The sequence below is a fragment of the Melanotaenia boesemani genome, chromosome 23 (assembly GCF_017639745.1).
Source record: "Melanotaenia boesemani isolate fMelBoe1 chromosome 23, fMelBoe1.pri, whole genome shotgun sequence".
Taxonomy (NCBI): domain Eukaryota; kingdom Metazoa; phylum Chordata; class Actinopteri; order Atheriniformes; family Melanotaeniidae; genus Melanotaenia; species Melanotaenia boesemani.
In genome coordinates, this window is record NC_055704.1 from 12,138,978 (window position 1) to 12,152,434 (window position 13,457).

General features: G+C 37.7%; 2 protein-coding genes across 3 annotated transcripts; one reads left to right on the forward strand and one right to left on the reverse strand.

The window, feature by feature from the left end:
- Positions 1 to 2,589: 2,589 nt before the first annotated feature.
- Positions 2,590 to 5,226, forward strand: glipr1a (GLI pathogenesis-related 1a). The gene is made up of 6 exons (XM_041977926.1): positions 2,590 to 2,836; positions 3,656 to 3,904; positions 4,049 to 4,161; positions 4,438 to 4,523; positions 4,616 to 4,642; positions 4,763 to 5,226. The coding sequence occupies exons 1-6, from the start codon at positions 2,666 to 2,668 to the stop codon at positions 4,915 to 4,917; spliced, it is 801 nt and encodes a 266-aa protein (XP_041833860.1). The 5' UTR covers positions 2,590 to 2,665; the 3' UTR covers positions 4,918 to 5,226.
- A 76-nt stretch (positions 5,227 to 5,302) lies between these two features.
- Positions 5,303 to 12,069, reverse strand: krr1 (KRR1 small subunit processome component homolog). 2 transcript variants are annotated; one of them, XM_041977924.1, is made up of 10 exons: positions 11,954 to 12,069; positions 11,297 to 11,475; positions 10,809 to 10,943; positions 10,539 to 10,664; positions 10,062 to 10,145; positions 9,220 to 9,276; positions 6,772 to 6,942; positions 6,304 to 6,381; positions 6,021 to 6,117; positions 5,303 to 5,929 (listed from the first exon to the last, which is right to left on the reverse strand). In XM_041977924.1, exons 1-10 carry the CDS (start codon positions 12,027 to 12,029, stop codon positions 5,775 to 5,777), a joined length of 1,158 nt encoding a protein of 385 aa, XP_041833858.1. In that variant the 5' UTR covers positions 12,030 to 12,069; the 3' UTR covers positions 5,303 to 5,774. The 2 variants fall into 2 exon arrangements, with proteins under 2 accessions (XP_041833858.1, XP_041833859.1); XM_041977925.1 differs by having other exon boundaries at positions 11,297 to 11,472; positions 11,954 to 12,068.
- Positions 12,070 to 13,457: the final 1,388 nt, after the last annotated feature.

A 13,457-nucleotide genomic window follows, 5' to 3' on the forward strand; every position in this document is an offset into this window, starting at 1 on the left:
CTCCTAACAAGCTGAGCTATTCTCCCAGACATGTAACATCTTCATATTGAAGGTTTTCACTCTACTTTGAAAAAAAAAACTTTAAAAACAAGGACCTTCACACTCAAAAGTCTTTCAGGAGAATTTTTAGTCTTTACATTTCTAATTTTCTAAAATTACATTTCTTCATTGAGTTCTGAGCAGTAATTTTGTAATGACAGCCATCTTTCTCTGGCCATACACCAAGTAGCGGGTATACAATCACATCATTGTCTGCCATAGTTGTGTTGGTTTTGTGACGCACACAAATTAAATCACAGGACTTTCAACCTGCTGCATTGCTACAAGGACCTTCACCCATATTAAAGGGGCCATTAATTGTGATGGAAATCCAAATCAACCAGGGTGACCAAACTCAGTCGTCAAGGGCTGCTGGCCTGCAGGCTCCTGCTGCAACACACCTGCAAGATCAACGTGTTTGGGCAGAACTTGAGAACCAGCTTTTGACCGTTAATTTGAATCAAGTATAATGATGCGGGGAAACATCTAAAACAGGGTGCAGTTCTGTGGTCCTCAAGGTCCAGAACTCGACACCCCTGTCAAACGAAATAAAGAAGATGCTATGAAAATGGTGTATGTGAGATTAAAACTTGGCTAAAGTACCTGGGTATGGAGAAATATTCATATTTAGGTTTAACTATTAAATAAATGTTTTAATCAAATTTTCTTTCCACCTTTCTTTTCATTCTATTTCATTTCTGCGATCCAGCTAAACACAACATTTCATTATCATATTTGCAACATTAAGAAGTTAACTTTTCTTTTCACACAATCACCATGAATCTTCCTATTAGTAACAACAAAAAATATAGAAAATATTCACACATCATTGTTTTGTCCCCACATACCAACATAAACTTTATTTCCACAAGAAACAAGGGAAAACATAAACACAAATAAGCAAAAAGTAATTAATAAAAAGAATAAATAAAGGAAAAATTACATATAAAGACACATACATAATGAATGCCAGAAATGCTATCAGATATATGTGATCAGATATTTCAGTCCATGCTGCACCACAGAGACCTCTCTGGAAAACCCAAGCTCCATCTTCTCCAATGTAAAAATCAGGTTTCATATTTTTAAAAATTTAGGGGTTTGCCCTTCAACCAAAATGGCTTCAAAGAGGACGAGTTCCATCATACTTCCACTCTGATGTGAAGTGGTAGGTACTGTGTCCACTGTCCAATGAAAAGGATTACATCTCGCACAAAAGAGCAGAACCTGCAGCAGCTTCACCGAGGATGTTATAAGGTTTCCTGCTGAGGACTGAACACACAGAATGCAGAAAACAGGATCTAGGGACAATTATTTCTTAAAGATATGATCAGTTTTCCTACACACACTGTACAAAAAATCAACAATAAGGTGAAAGGATAAAAAAAAACATTAAAAAAAAGACAGTTTATGAATTTAACAGTTGCTACAAAATTTGGAAAGAGAAGAGTAGAACTAACTGCGTCTCACAGGAGTAGGTTACAGCCAGTTTATCCTCCTGAATTGTAATTCCCAGACTTTATTAGTAGGCAGCACAAAGAGCTAAAATGGTGAAAAGACATTACTGTGCCATTCAGAATACAGTCACCTACAGTTTTAATTCCCTTAGAGACCCACAAGGGTCTCTTTAATGTCTTAAATGATTTTTACTCTTGCAACTTAAAAATCAGCCACAGGAATCTGAGAAGAAAGGAACAAGCTCAGTTATTTAATAACCCACTAAAATACTGAGAACACAGACTAAATCATAAATATGCTAAATATACTAAATAAAAAAAAACATTTAGAATCAATCATTCACTAACACGTTACAGTAAAACACAAGAGAAACTTGCCAATAACCTTTAATAATGTTGAGTTATACTAATTCTTCTAAATCCAGGTAAGAAATAAACTATTTGCCTACCTGTTTGCATCCACTGTCTGTTTGAGAGTAGATAAGTTTAGAAAAGAATTTTGAAAGCGCTCTTACAGACATGCTGCAGACAATGTGGATATCATAATACTGTATATTAAAGCATTGCTGTTTAAAAGTAATTCGGAGGAAGATATAAACCCATCAGTGAAGTGTACAGACTTGTGTACACTTGTAATGGGATGCTACCACAGCTAGATGGCATCAGATAACACGTGCTGCTTTTGGAGCACAGCTAAACTGAATAAAGCTGTTTCTTTGAATAAAACAAATATTTTAATGTGACCTAAAAAAATGATCTGAAAGATTAAGCTTTAATTCAGGAAGTGGAAAATAAAATCAAAACAGACAGGGTGCAGCCATCGAGGCCACTGAGATAAAATGAGATGAAGATCAGTATTGCAGGATTGTCATGAAATATGTGATATTGTTATTGAAATTATTGAAATTGTGAGACAACCTGCAACTCAACTCCAGAAATAAGTTTAATACATTTAATAAAAGATGGTGTAACAAAAATACCTTTTCTGTTTTGATCTGTACCTCTGTTAAATTAAAAACTGTGATCTACATGTAGTATCATACCTTTAAAGAAAAATGGAAAAAAAAAACAGGGCATGTATCTGGTTTCACTTGAGGGTGCAGTTTCCTGTATCAGTTTGACAGATGTGAGCAAAAACCGCAGCTTATAGTTACTGAAGCGACTGAACAATGGGGTGCGTGATGGAGATGTTACTGTGGGTTGGGATTGTACTGGATTCGGGTTTGTGCTCAGTTTTACTGCCAGAAATCAACGACAGGACATTCATCGATGAGTGTGTGAGGAAACACAACATGGCACGGACATCTGTCGATCCACCTGCAAGCGACATGCTGTACATGGTAAGCAAAGGTGCTGCCTTGATTTTAAATTTAATGTCTCATCATTTTATGCATAAATCCTTTGTAATACAACCATACAATCATTTTGACCTTCTTTCTTAAGTTTCTTGTTTGTGTGTTTTTACAAGAGCACGACTTGCAATGGCCTTCTTGAAACCATAAAATATACACTAGCAATCAAAGGTTTGGACAGACTTTCCCTTTAGATTTAATAGGAAAGTGTGTCAAAACCCGACTGGTACTGTACATTCCTTGTTTGTTTGTTTCTTTTTTTTTTTTTACACAACCTCTCTTTCCCCTCTGATGTTACACGCTGTCCATATAATATCTATATAGTTGCATTTTATGTCTTAAAATTTCTGCCAGCTACTCCAAGGGAAGGTCACAGCAGAGGCTAAAATGCAAAATTATGCTGTAAATGGTTTCAGTGCAATCATCTTTATGAATAGATTTATTAGCTAGAGTGAAGGAGCTCATAGATTGTTGCCAAATTAAGTTTGACCTATGATAGACATATTAAAATTCTGTATTTTAGAAGCAAAAAAAAAAAAAAAAAAAAAGCACCAGAGATTAAAATGAAGCTCTTGCTGTGTTCAGATAATGTTTTCCACTGTTCCTCTTGGATGTGACTAAGTCACAGTGGAGGTAAATGCACTTTGTTCAACACCATTAAAAATTCAACACCAGGTTGTCCCCAAAGTCTCCCCAAAGTTCTTATGTAAAACCTGTTGAATCCAGGAGAACTAACACTTAGAAAAGAATGTAAATAAAAATAAGAGGAAATCTGTTGATTCATATCTTCTGCTTCTGCTTGTCTAGACATGGGATGAGGGCTTGGCTATTACTGCAAGAGCATGGGCAAGACACTGCACGTTTAAGCACAACATCTACCTCAAAGACGTCCGCCGTGTGCATCCTACTTTCTCTTCCGTCGGAGAAAACATATGGACAGGGTACCCGCCATCATCTTTTAACGTATCAAGGGCCATACGAGGTTGGGTGAATGAAACACAATACTACGACTATGAAAAAAACAGCTGCACAAACGTTTGTGGCCACTACACACAGGTGTGTATTGGGGACCCTTTACTGTCAAAATGATTTTCAGTTGTGTCACAGTCTATGAGACAAGGCCTGATTTAAAAAAAAAGTTAATCTTTTTAAAACATGCTAAATTTGGCCAGTGACTCACTCTTAATCTTTGTCTTGTAGGTTGTGTGGGCAAGTAGCTACAAGGTTGGTTGCGCTGTCCAGCTGTGTTCAAAGGGTGTCACACATTTTACTGATCGTGAGGGTGCCATCTTTGTATGCAACTATGCCACAGCGTATGTTGAACACATTTAAAAACCTTCAGCTCAGACTTTTCTTCCTATGTTTAAAGAGGCCTTCGCAACTCTTTAAAAAAAAACAGGAAGTAACTGTTGCAATGAATGCAAAATGTCAAGTGCATTTATTTTTAAACACATCAGATGCAGATGTATCCTGAATGTCTCACACACTCCAATTAAAAAGAAAAAAAAATTGTAAGAGAACAGAGTTTCAGGGTAAAAAAAGGCTCCAAAACAAAAATAGTTTAACTAAAATTGTACTTTCTTTGGCAGTGGTAATATCAATAGAAGAAGGCCTTATCAGTCTCAAGGGGTAGCTTGCTCTGGATGTAAAGGCACATGTGAGAACAGTCTCTGCAGTAAGTATTTAGTCTCTTGTCTTTAGTCTACAACAAAATGTTTGTCTATTTTCACCACAACCACCATGTCTGATGCCCTAATATCTCTTCAGGTGATGAAAAACGAGATTCACAGCAAAGTAAGTGTGAGCTGTGAAACCAGAAACAGCCGTTAAATTTACTCCCACACTTCCTGTAAATTGTCTTCATGCAGAACTACTTACTGCTCTGAAAATCTTTTTTTTTTTTTTTATTTACAGAGTACAACTGGGCCCCAGATTGGGATCCTGCCTTAACTACAAGTGGCTCAGACTATGCAACTGTTCTTATCACTCGACCCATTGCCCTCATCTTCACCTTCACTGCAGCATATATAGTGCGCTACTTTTATCCTAACATCTTCTGCTATGAGTAGAAATGTTTTGACCATCTCAGCTCAAACATGGATTTATTTAAGACCATTAATTTTATCCAGTAAGCTGGAGGTCTTACATACAGCAACGAGCAAGCGGCAGATTATATTATGTATGTATGTAATAGTTTTGTTAGCATCATTTCCCACTTTGTTTGCAGATATAGCAACACAGCTAATCAACTGTTTATGCTTGCAGCTACAACGTTGCAATTCGTACTATTTTATCTTTTTGGGTTTTTATTCTGTATTTATCTTGTTTTGAACAGTGACCTTGATAAAGGCACCTAGAAATAAAATGTATAATTATCATTTAAGACTTCCAGATCTATTTCATTTTGACAGACAAGAACAAAGTTGAAATGTCTGGTCATAATGCAGAGCAGCACTTTAAACGAAACCCAAACACCTCATACCCATTGTCAAGCACGGAGGTGGAGGGTTGGTGATTTTATTTAACATGTCTGATCACCAAGGAATGTTAATGTTTATGGCAGAACCTATGCAAGTGAGACCCGTTGCTATTAAAAAACTTTATTTTGACATTTCTACCTGCATTCGGAAGGCTCCTTGTGGACAAAATCTTATCAAACAACAATCTGATAAATAATGTCCATACGACATCTTAACAATAAAAGAGAGCAAATGGGGAAAATAGAAGAAAAAAACATCTCTGTACATTTTCTTTTACACTCTTGATATACTAAAAGAACATAACAGACAGAAAATTCTCCAAAGCCAGAGTCGATTTAAAATTAGAGTTTGTATCCAACTCAACCCAGACCAACATTGAGTTTCTGGTGACACTCTGTTTGCTCTGTCCAGAAAATAACCACACAGCAGCAGAGGTTTTAGTGTGGTTAGCCTTTGTTTTTTGTTTTGTTCTTTTTCTTTTTGTTGGTGGTGCTGCTGGTGGGCTGAACTGGCATCACTGGTGGGGCCCCCAGTTTCTTTGTTTTGGCCTTTTTCACTTTGTCCTTGATAGCTTGGATGTCCAACTTTCCTTCAGAGGGAGCTGAGAGACAAACAGTGAAAATAGTCAAGCAGAAAATAACATAGACCAGAAAATAGACCAACTCTTAGATCAGTGTTTTCTTTATGTCTACCTTTAGCATTCTTCTTGGTTAAAGGCTTCTCTTTAGGAGGAATGAAAGCTTTGTTCCGCTCCTGCTGCTTCTTGCTTAATGCTTCTGCTTGCTTGGCCTAGAAAGAGGAAGAATGTCTCTTCTATTACCCACTAGTCAATGACTAAACTCTTCACATAATACTTTGGAGTTATTTTCTGATAAATTAGGAAGGAAATATTTGCAATTATTGGAATTAAGTCATGCTAAAGCAGCTATTATTAAATACCACAGTAGCATGAGATATAAACTAAAATGAGCTCACCTTGATTTCCTCCATTTTCTTCCTCTTTTTCACGCTTTCGCGTAGGAAGAATTCTCCTGTGGCTAGTTCCTTGTCAACCTGTAAATAAAGCGCACACATTTAAAGAGACTTACAGATTTACAGTGGTCCCTCACTATAACACGGTTCACCATTCGCGGCCTAAGCAATTTCTTATTTTTATAGCGCGTTTCATTCTATAATACTGGACTTATTTTTCTACAAAGGTTTGAACTTTGAGGTTTTTTAAACATGAGAGAAAAGTGTGAACATGCCTATCTGAGAAAAGTGCATAAAGTGTGTAGTGAGGGGTTTTACAGCCTTAAAACATCTATAATAACTGTAAAAATAAAGCTGACTACTTTGCAGATTTCACCTATTACAGGTTATTTTTCTAGGCCCACTGGTCTTACTAGAGTATGTGTGTTAGTATTTAGGCAGATATTCGTTTTCAAGCAAGCTCCCTCTGACCTTGCTGTCTGGCTGTGAAGGAGGGAACGGTGTGTACTCCTTCTTCACACTCTTCTTCTTGGGCTCCTTGCGCTTGGACAGGTTCTTGTGGCGGAACTTGGGCAGGAAGCGCTCCCAGCTTTGCACTCGCAGTTCGGGGTCTTTGGAAAGCTCCTGTTTGATCATCAATGTCTAACAGTTGCGTCCGTGAAAGAGAATGGGAAAAGGGAATCAGGGGAACGAGAACAGAAATAAGATGAAACTCTGAATCTTTTAACATTGAAGAAAAAACTGTGTGTGCCGTCTCAGTTCTGGCACAGTTCTCTGAAAATACCACCTAATATACACATTTCAGCTACCAGTGTCTAAGCAAATATCTGGCTTTGTTATTTACTTCCTAGGCCACAGGGACCAAAAGAAATCACACATTTGAAACTTGCATTGTTGCCATTTCAGGGGGTTCTATGTCCCCCTCTAACCCCGTGAAATGGCTGAATTACTGCAGCAATGCAGCATGACATGGAGTCCATCAGTCTGTGGCACTGGTCAGGTGTTATGAGAGGCCTGGTTGCTCTGATTCTACAGTCATTTAGCAGACGCTTTTATCCAAAGCGACTTACATTTGAGAGTAAGAACAACACAAATGATTAAATGGTAGTCAGACTGCTGTGAGTCCAGTTGGAACCAGGTGTTGTCATGTAGTGCTAGAGGCAGTGCATAATAATTTTTTTTTTAGTTTTTTGCAAGTCATTTTGTTTAAATACAAGATCACGATTTCATCGAACAATATCAACTTGGGCATAAGTGCATGATTTCATCACACAATAATACACTATACAATAATAATAACACACAATAATAGTGGCCTTCAGCTCCTCTGCATTGTTGGGTCTGGCATATCACATTTTCCTCTTCACAACACCCCATAGATTTTCTACGGAGTTAAGGTCAGGCCAGTTTGCTGGCCAATTAAGAGCAGGGATACCATGGTCCTTAAACCAGGTACTGGTAGCTTTGGCACTGTGTGCAGGTGCCAAGTCCTGTACTTCTTGGTAGACAGCTGCATTGACTGTGGACCTAAGAAAACACAGTGGACCAACACCAGCAGATGTCATGGCACAAACCATTACTGACTGTGGAAACTTTACGCTCCACCTCAAGCAATGTGGATTCTGTGCCTCTCCTATCTTCCTCCAGACTGTGGGACCTTGATTTGCAAAGGACATGCAACATTTCCTTTCATCAGGGAACATAATTTTGGACCACTCAGCAGCAGTCCAGTCTTTTTGGTCTTTAACCCAGACAAGACGCTTCTGACGCTGTCTCTTGTTTAAGAGTGGCTTGACACAAGGAATGCGACAGCTGAAACCCATGTCTTGCTAAGTCTGTGCCTGGTAGTTCCTGAAGCACTGACTCCAGCTGCAGTCCACTCTTTGTCAATCTTGTCCATATTTTTGAATGGGTTTCGTTTCACAGTCCTCTCCATCCATCCATTTTCTGCCGCTTATCCGGAGTCGGGTTGCGGGGGCAGCTGCCTAAGCAGGGAAACCCAGACTTCCCTCTCCCCAGCCACATTCACCAGCTCATCCGGAGGGATCCCGAGGCGTTCCCCGGCCAGCCAAGGGATGTAGTCCGTCCAGCGTGTCAGGGGTCTTCCCCAGGACCTCTTTCCGGTGGGACGTGCCTCACCAGGGAGGCGTCCAGGAGGCATCCTGACCAGATGCCCGAGCCACCTCATCTGGCTCAATTCGATGTGGAGGAGCAGCGGCTCTACTCTGATCCCCTCCCGGATCACAGAGCTTCTCACCCTATCTCTAAGGGAGAGCCCAGCCACCCTGCAAAGAAAACTCATTTCGGGCGCTTGTATTCGAAATCTTGTTCTTTCGGTCACTACCCACGAACTAATAGATTTTGAAATTACCTGATTGGTTGACTTTACCTAATCTAAATCGCCTAACCTGCACATCCCTATTATATAGATTATTTTATTTGATGCATGAAATGAGACATTTTTTAATTCCCAGAGAAATTAAAATTTGGTCAAGCATTATTCATTAATGAAGACAAAGCTGCTAATGATAATAAAACAGCACCTAGTGAAAAAAACATAGAATAATACATTGCTTTAGGCTCTGATTGTGGAACAGCCACAGGATATTGTCACATTGAAAATGATGCAAACATTTAAAGATGTCTCACACAGGAAAACAATCTACCTCCTTTGTTTCATACGTCCGGTTGCAAAAACACTGCAATGATGTGCATCATGCCCTCAGCTCTGGGCTGAGCCAGCCCTGGCATCCAAACCCAGAGAGATTTATTTCAGTCAGGAAATCAAGAACAAGGATGGAGAAACTCTTCATTGGGCATGAATGCAGTGTGTACAAACATTTTACCTCACACATCACTAATGTTATTGAGCTGTGGCCCAAAACTAAAGCCAGGCATATGTCAAAAGTTTGAACTTACCTTGATGTTGTAGATGGGATGGATGTTCTTCATGGTGTCCAACACCACTTTACGTACCTGCATGACAAAGTAATGTCAAAAGATTATCTTAGCTATCAAATATTAGTTAGCTTACTTAGCTAACACTGAAACAGGTTAGCTAACTAGTGGGGAAGCTAAGATTATTTTCTGAATAAATGGTAAACAGATGAAGTCTTGCTTTGATATCTGGTCAATTTTTCATTTGACTTATTAACATTTTCATCTCTTCTGTGTGCTTTAAGCTTTAACAGTGCAAAATTTTAAGTAATTTGACAGATTTTTCTGTGATAAATCAGTCTCACAGCTCCTGTTAGCCAACTAAAACAGACCGAATGCACAAATTTAATTTTTTAATTTTAATTTTAATAATTTAGCCAAAGATGTTATCCATTTTTATTTTCAGAATAGATAAAGAAATTTGCTGCTATAGTTAACATAAACTAACTTATAAAAGCTTGTAGCTCCTGTTGAGCTTGGTAATTCTGACCTTTCTTTTAGACAAACAAAAAATATGAATTCATGAATTTAGTAACCAGAAGACAAGTGTTGGATTTTTCTTCATTTTTCACAATATTTATTTAATATTACTTATTTACTTATATATCATTCGGCACCTGTGTTTATTTGATGAAATATTTTTTAATAATTTGCTTCTGGAAAAACCCAGATGTCCCCAGAGCTCATTAGACTTTTAGCTTTCCATGATACAAGTTTGCCAGAGTATAATCAGACCAATTTTTAATTGTTATCAAACTGTTTTTGCCTTTTGAACTAATACTTTCTAAGAGTTTTTTTTTTTTTAAATACTGTAAAACTCTTACCTCTTTTAGGCCATTATAGGGCCCAATTGCCGATACTGTGTTGCCCTGCACCATCACATAGCAGTTGGTCAGCAACTCTAATGCCTGAGGAAAAAAGTGCACCAGGCTGATTAGAGGCAATGCTGCCATCTCATGACATTTATCACTAACAACAACAACAGCAGCAGCAAAAAATATTCAGAAGCTGCAAGTCTGAAGCAGCTTAATGTAACCTATTAACATAAAGTCATCATGACACAGAACGTAGTTTTAAAAAATAGTTTGACCTCATTCACAAAATGTGTCTTTTTCCTCCACACAGCCACTCTAATTGTCTGTGTATGAACATGAACTTAAACGGTGTCTTTTTTAAAGTTACTGTGATGCATGTGTACTGGTAATCTTAGGCTGTAACTGGACAAAATAAAAAATATCCCACATGGCCTTTGAGCAAGAAAGTACAAATTGTAAAATATGCTAGTCTGATATGGGACTTACCTTTAAGGTGGAGCCCTTGGGGCCAATCAACCGCTGTCTTCTTTTCACAAATCGCTCTCTGTTCCTCACCAGGGTCCCAATTTTGATGATGTCACAGGCCATGTCATCCAGTAGTATCCGTACAGCCTAGAAGCAACATCATGAAGGGGAGAGTAAAACAGAATCAGCTTCACTGGTTCATTAGGATGATGAGTGCACCTTCATGTGTTGTGTGCTTTAGTGTTTAACAAGCAATATAATCAACAGTAATCAACAAGGTAGAATCTGTACCTGCTCAAATGGGACGCTCCTTGCCAACAGTTTAATGAGATCTCTTGCTCTCACAATAGCATATGGGTCAAATGTTTTTTTAGTGGTGCAGACTGACATGCTCCCTTCTATCAGATCCAGAGAGCCTTTGATATGCTAGGAGAAACAAAAATTATTTGAGATAGCATGCACTGCGCAGCAGAGTATTTGTACTGTCAGCTTGACTGAAGATACTGGCACACTGCTGCCAAAGTGGCTCAAAATGCAGTTGGACAAACTATAAGAGCATTTTTTTTCTGATTCATAAAACTGTCAAAACACTTAACAACAAAAGCCATCCAGCATTAAGTGACAGCTCCAGCTGAAAAGTGATTTTGGGTCGATTGAATACAAGCAGCATACCAATGAAAAATTTTAGATTAAACCGTTTAACCAGTAGGGCTTACATTTTTATCAGCTACTGTGTTTTTGGTTCAAACATACGATTTAATCCATATCTGTGTACATACTGTTTCTCCTAAAGCCTTTTCCACCAATGGCCAGCACTCCTTCAGGTACGCTTCTCTGTACTTGGGGAAAAGGGTGGCAAAGCTGCTCTCTTCCAGCAGGCCACGGGGATTATCTTCTTTAGTGAAAGATGGCTCCTTCCATCCATCAGGAACAGTCAGGAGTTCAGATTCATCCACTGCTGGACATGTACATCAGAATCATAGACACCAACAGTTTTCACTTCTTATATAACCTGGTTATGGCTAGCTCTATAGAAGAAGAAGAAGAAGAAGAAGAAGAAGAAGAAGAGGGAAAAAAGAACGAAACAGCATATCCACTCCTATACGTATGAAGTGCTCATATATGATAATTCAATGTACTGTTATTATTCTGTACGTCAGTTTTGGAACAACGGGCGTCGTGTGTTTACAAGCTTGATATGTTAACAGTAAACGTAACTAAAAGTTGCCATGAACATCTAACGTAATAAAAATCTGATTATCAAACCTATCGATTGTTTACAACACGAGAGCTCACATGCCAGCTAACAACCCATGCCTGCCTCGTATTACTCCTGCCAACATGCTAACTTAATGGAAATAAAACCGCTCTTTCAGCTTTAACGGGCAGCTGGTGGACGCTTAACAATCTCCGATTCTACAGCAAACTTAACCTACCTTGGTTTTTAGTCTTTTTGGAAAATTTCCTTGTTTGTGCTTCCCTCACGCCGTCTAATTTTGCGGAGGACGCCATGTTTGAGGGTGAGCGGAAATGACGCAAATTATTTCTTCTTCGTGTAAACTTGCAGACAATGATCGATTTATTTGCTTATCTTTGCAAATTGTTGTGTTCATCTATAGGTATACATTTACTTACCAATTGTTCTGTTTAATTGTGAACCCTCTTTTTTTTTTTTTTTTTTTTTTTTGCTACGCTACTATTTGTTAAAAGGGTGTAAATTCTTAATAAAGGTTTGGGGAAAACAAAAAATACGTTACTGCCACCTACTGGGTTTCACTACATCCAGGGTGTCCCAAAGACCAGGTTTTACAAAGACATCCAGATATAGTTTTTTTTTTTTTTTTTTTTCTCTCAGCATCCAAGTTATCATGCCTGTCTTTCTCCCACATTTACTTTTAAATTACACAATCTATTTCTGTTGACAAAAATAAAGGACCAGATGGACAAGTCCCCATTATCTTGAGCTGTTTAAATTACTGTAACCTTTGTTTTGAACTGTATAAAGAAGCCTACATTTTTGTTGATATTGAAACATTTCCTGATTAGTTTTATTCCTTACAGTTCTGTGTAACGTCTTTCTCTTTATAATCTTGAACTTTCATGTAACCATAAGGGTTAACATTATCCAGAACATAAAGACTCAATAAGAAGAAAAAATAACTTTATTTTTACACATTGTTCTATCATTTAAGTTTGAATGAAAAAGTGGCAAAACTATGAGCCAATAGGTCTATTTACTTGTAAAGTATATTTAAAAATATATATATTTTAAAAAGGGAAAAAGTACATCAAATGAAGTAACACAAGTTAATCTCAGTCATTTAAACACCAGTCAATATCTTTTATTAAAATATCTAAAAGAGTTGCTAAGGAAAAAAAACCTCTAAATGTTTTACTATATTTGTGTTAGTGTAAATGATCATACTCTACTGTATATCTTCATAACAGGGAAAACATTCAAGAGTAAAATTCAAACCACTCTTTTAGAAATTCATTTGCAGGGATTATTCCTGAGATGGCTTTAAATTAAATTCCTTCAGTGTATGGTGGAATGTGAAAGAGTCTATATTTTTCCCTCTTCAAATAATATGAAATAAAAACCCCTTTAGATTTAACCAAACACAAAAAGAGCTACTAAAAAAGTATAAAAAAAAACATAATTTTAGTTATAATATTGAAGCCATGTGGACATAAAATCAAATCTTTATAAACCACTTATGTGGGTTTGCAACTCGCCATGAGTAGTTTAAAAATCTATACAAAAATCACTTTTCACATCATGAAAGTCACAGGTGTAATGAGTTACCTCAGTGATGGCCAAAACACTAGCTGTACTCAATCATTTGTAGGTGTAACATTTGAGATACTGAGAAACTATGAGAAAATTAAAATGATTTCCACTCACATCACTGTTGTCTTCAGCTTGTGAGGATCATTAGT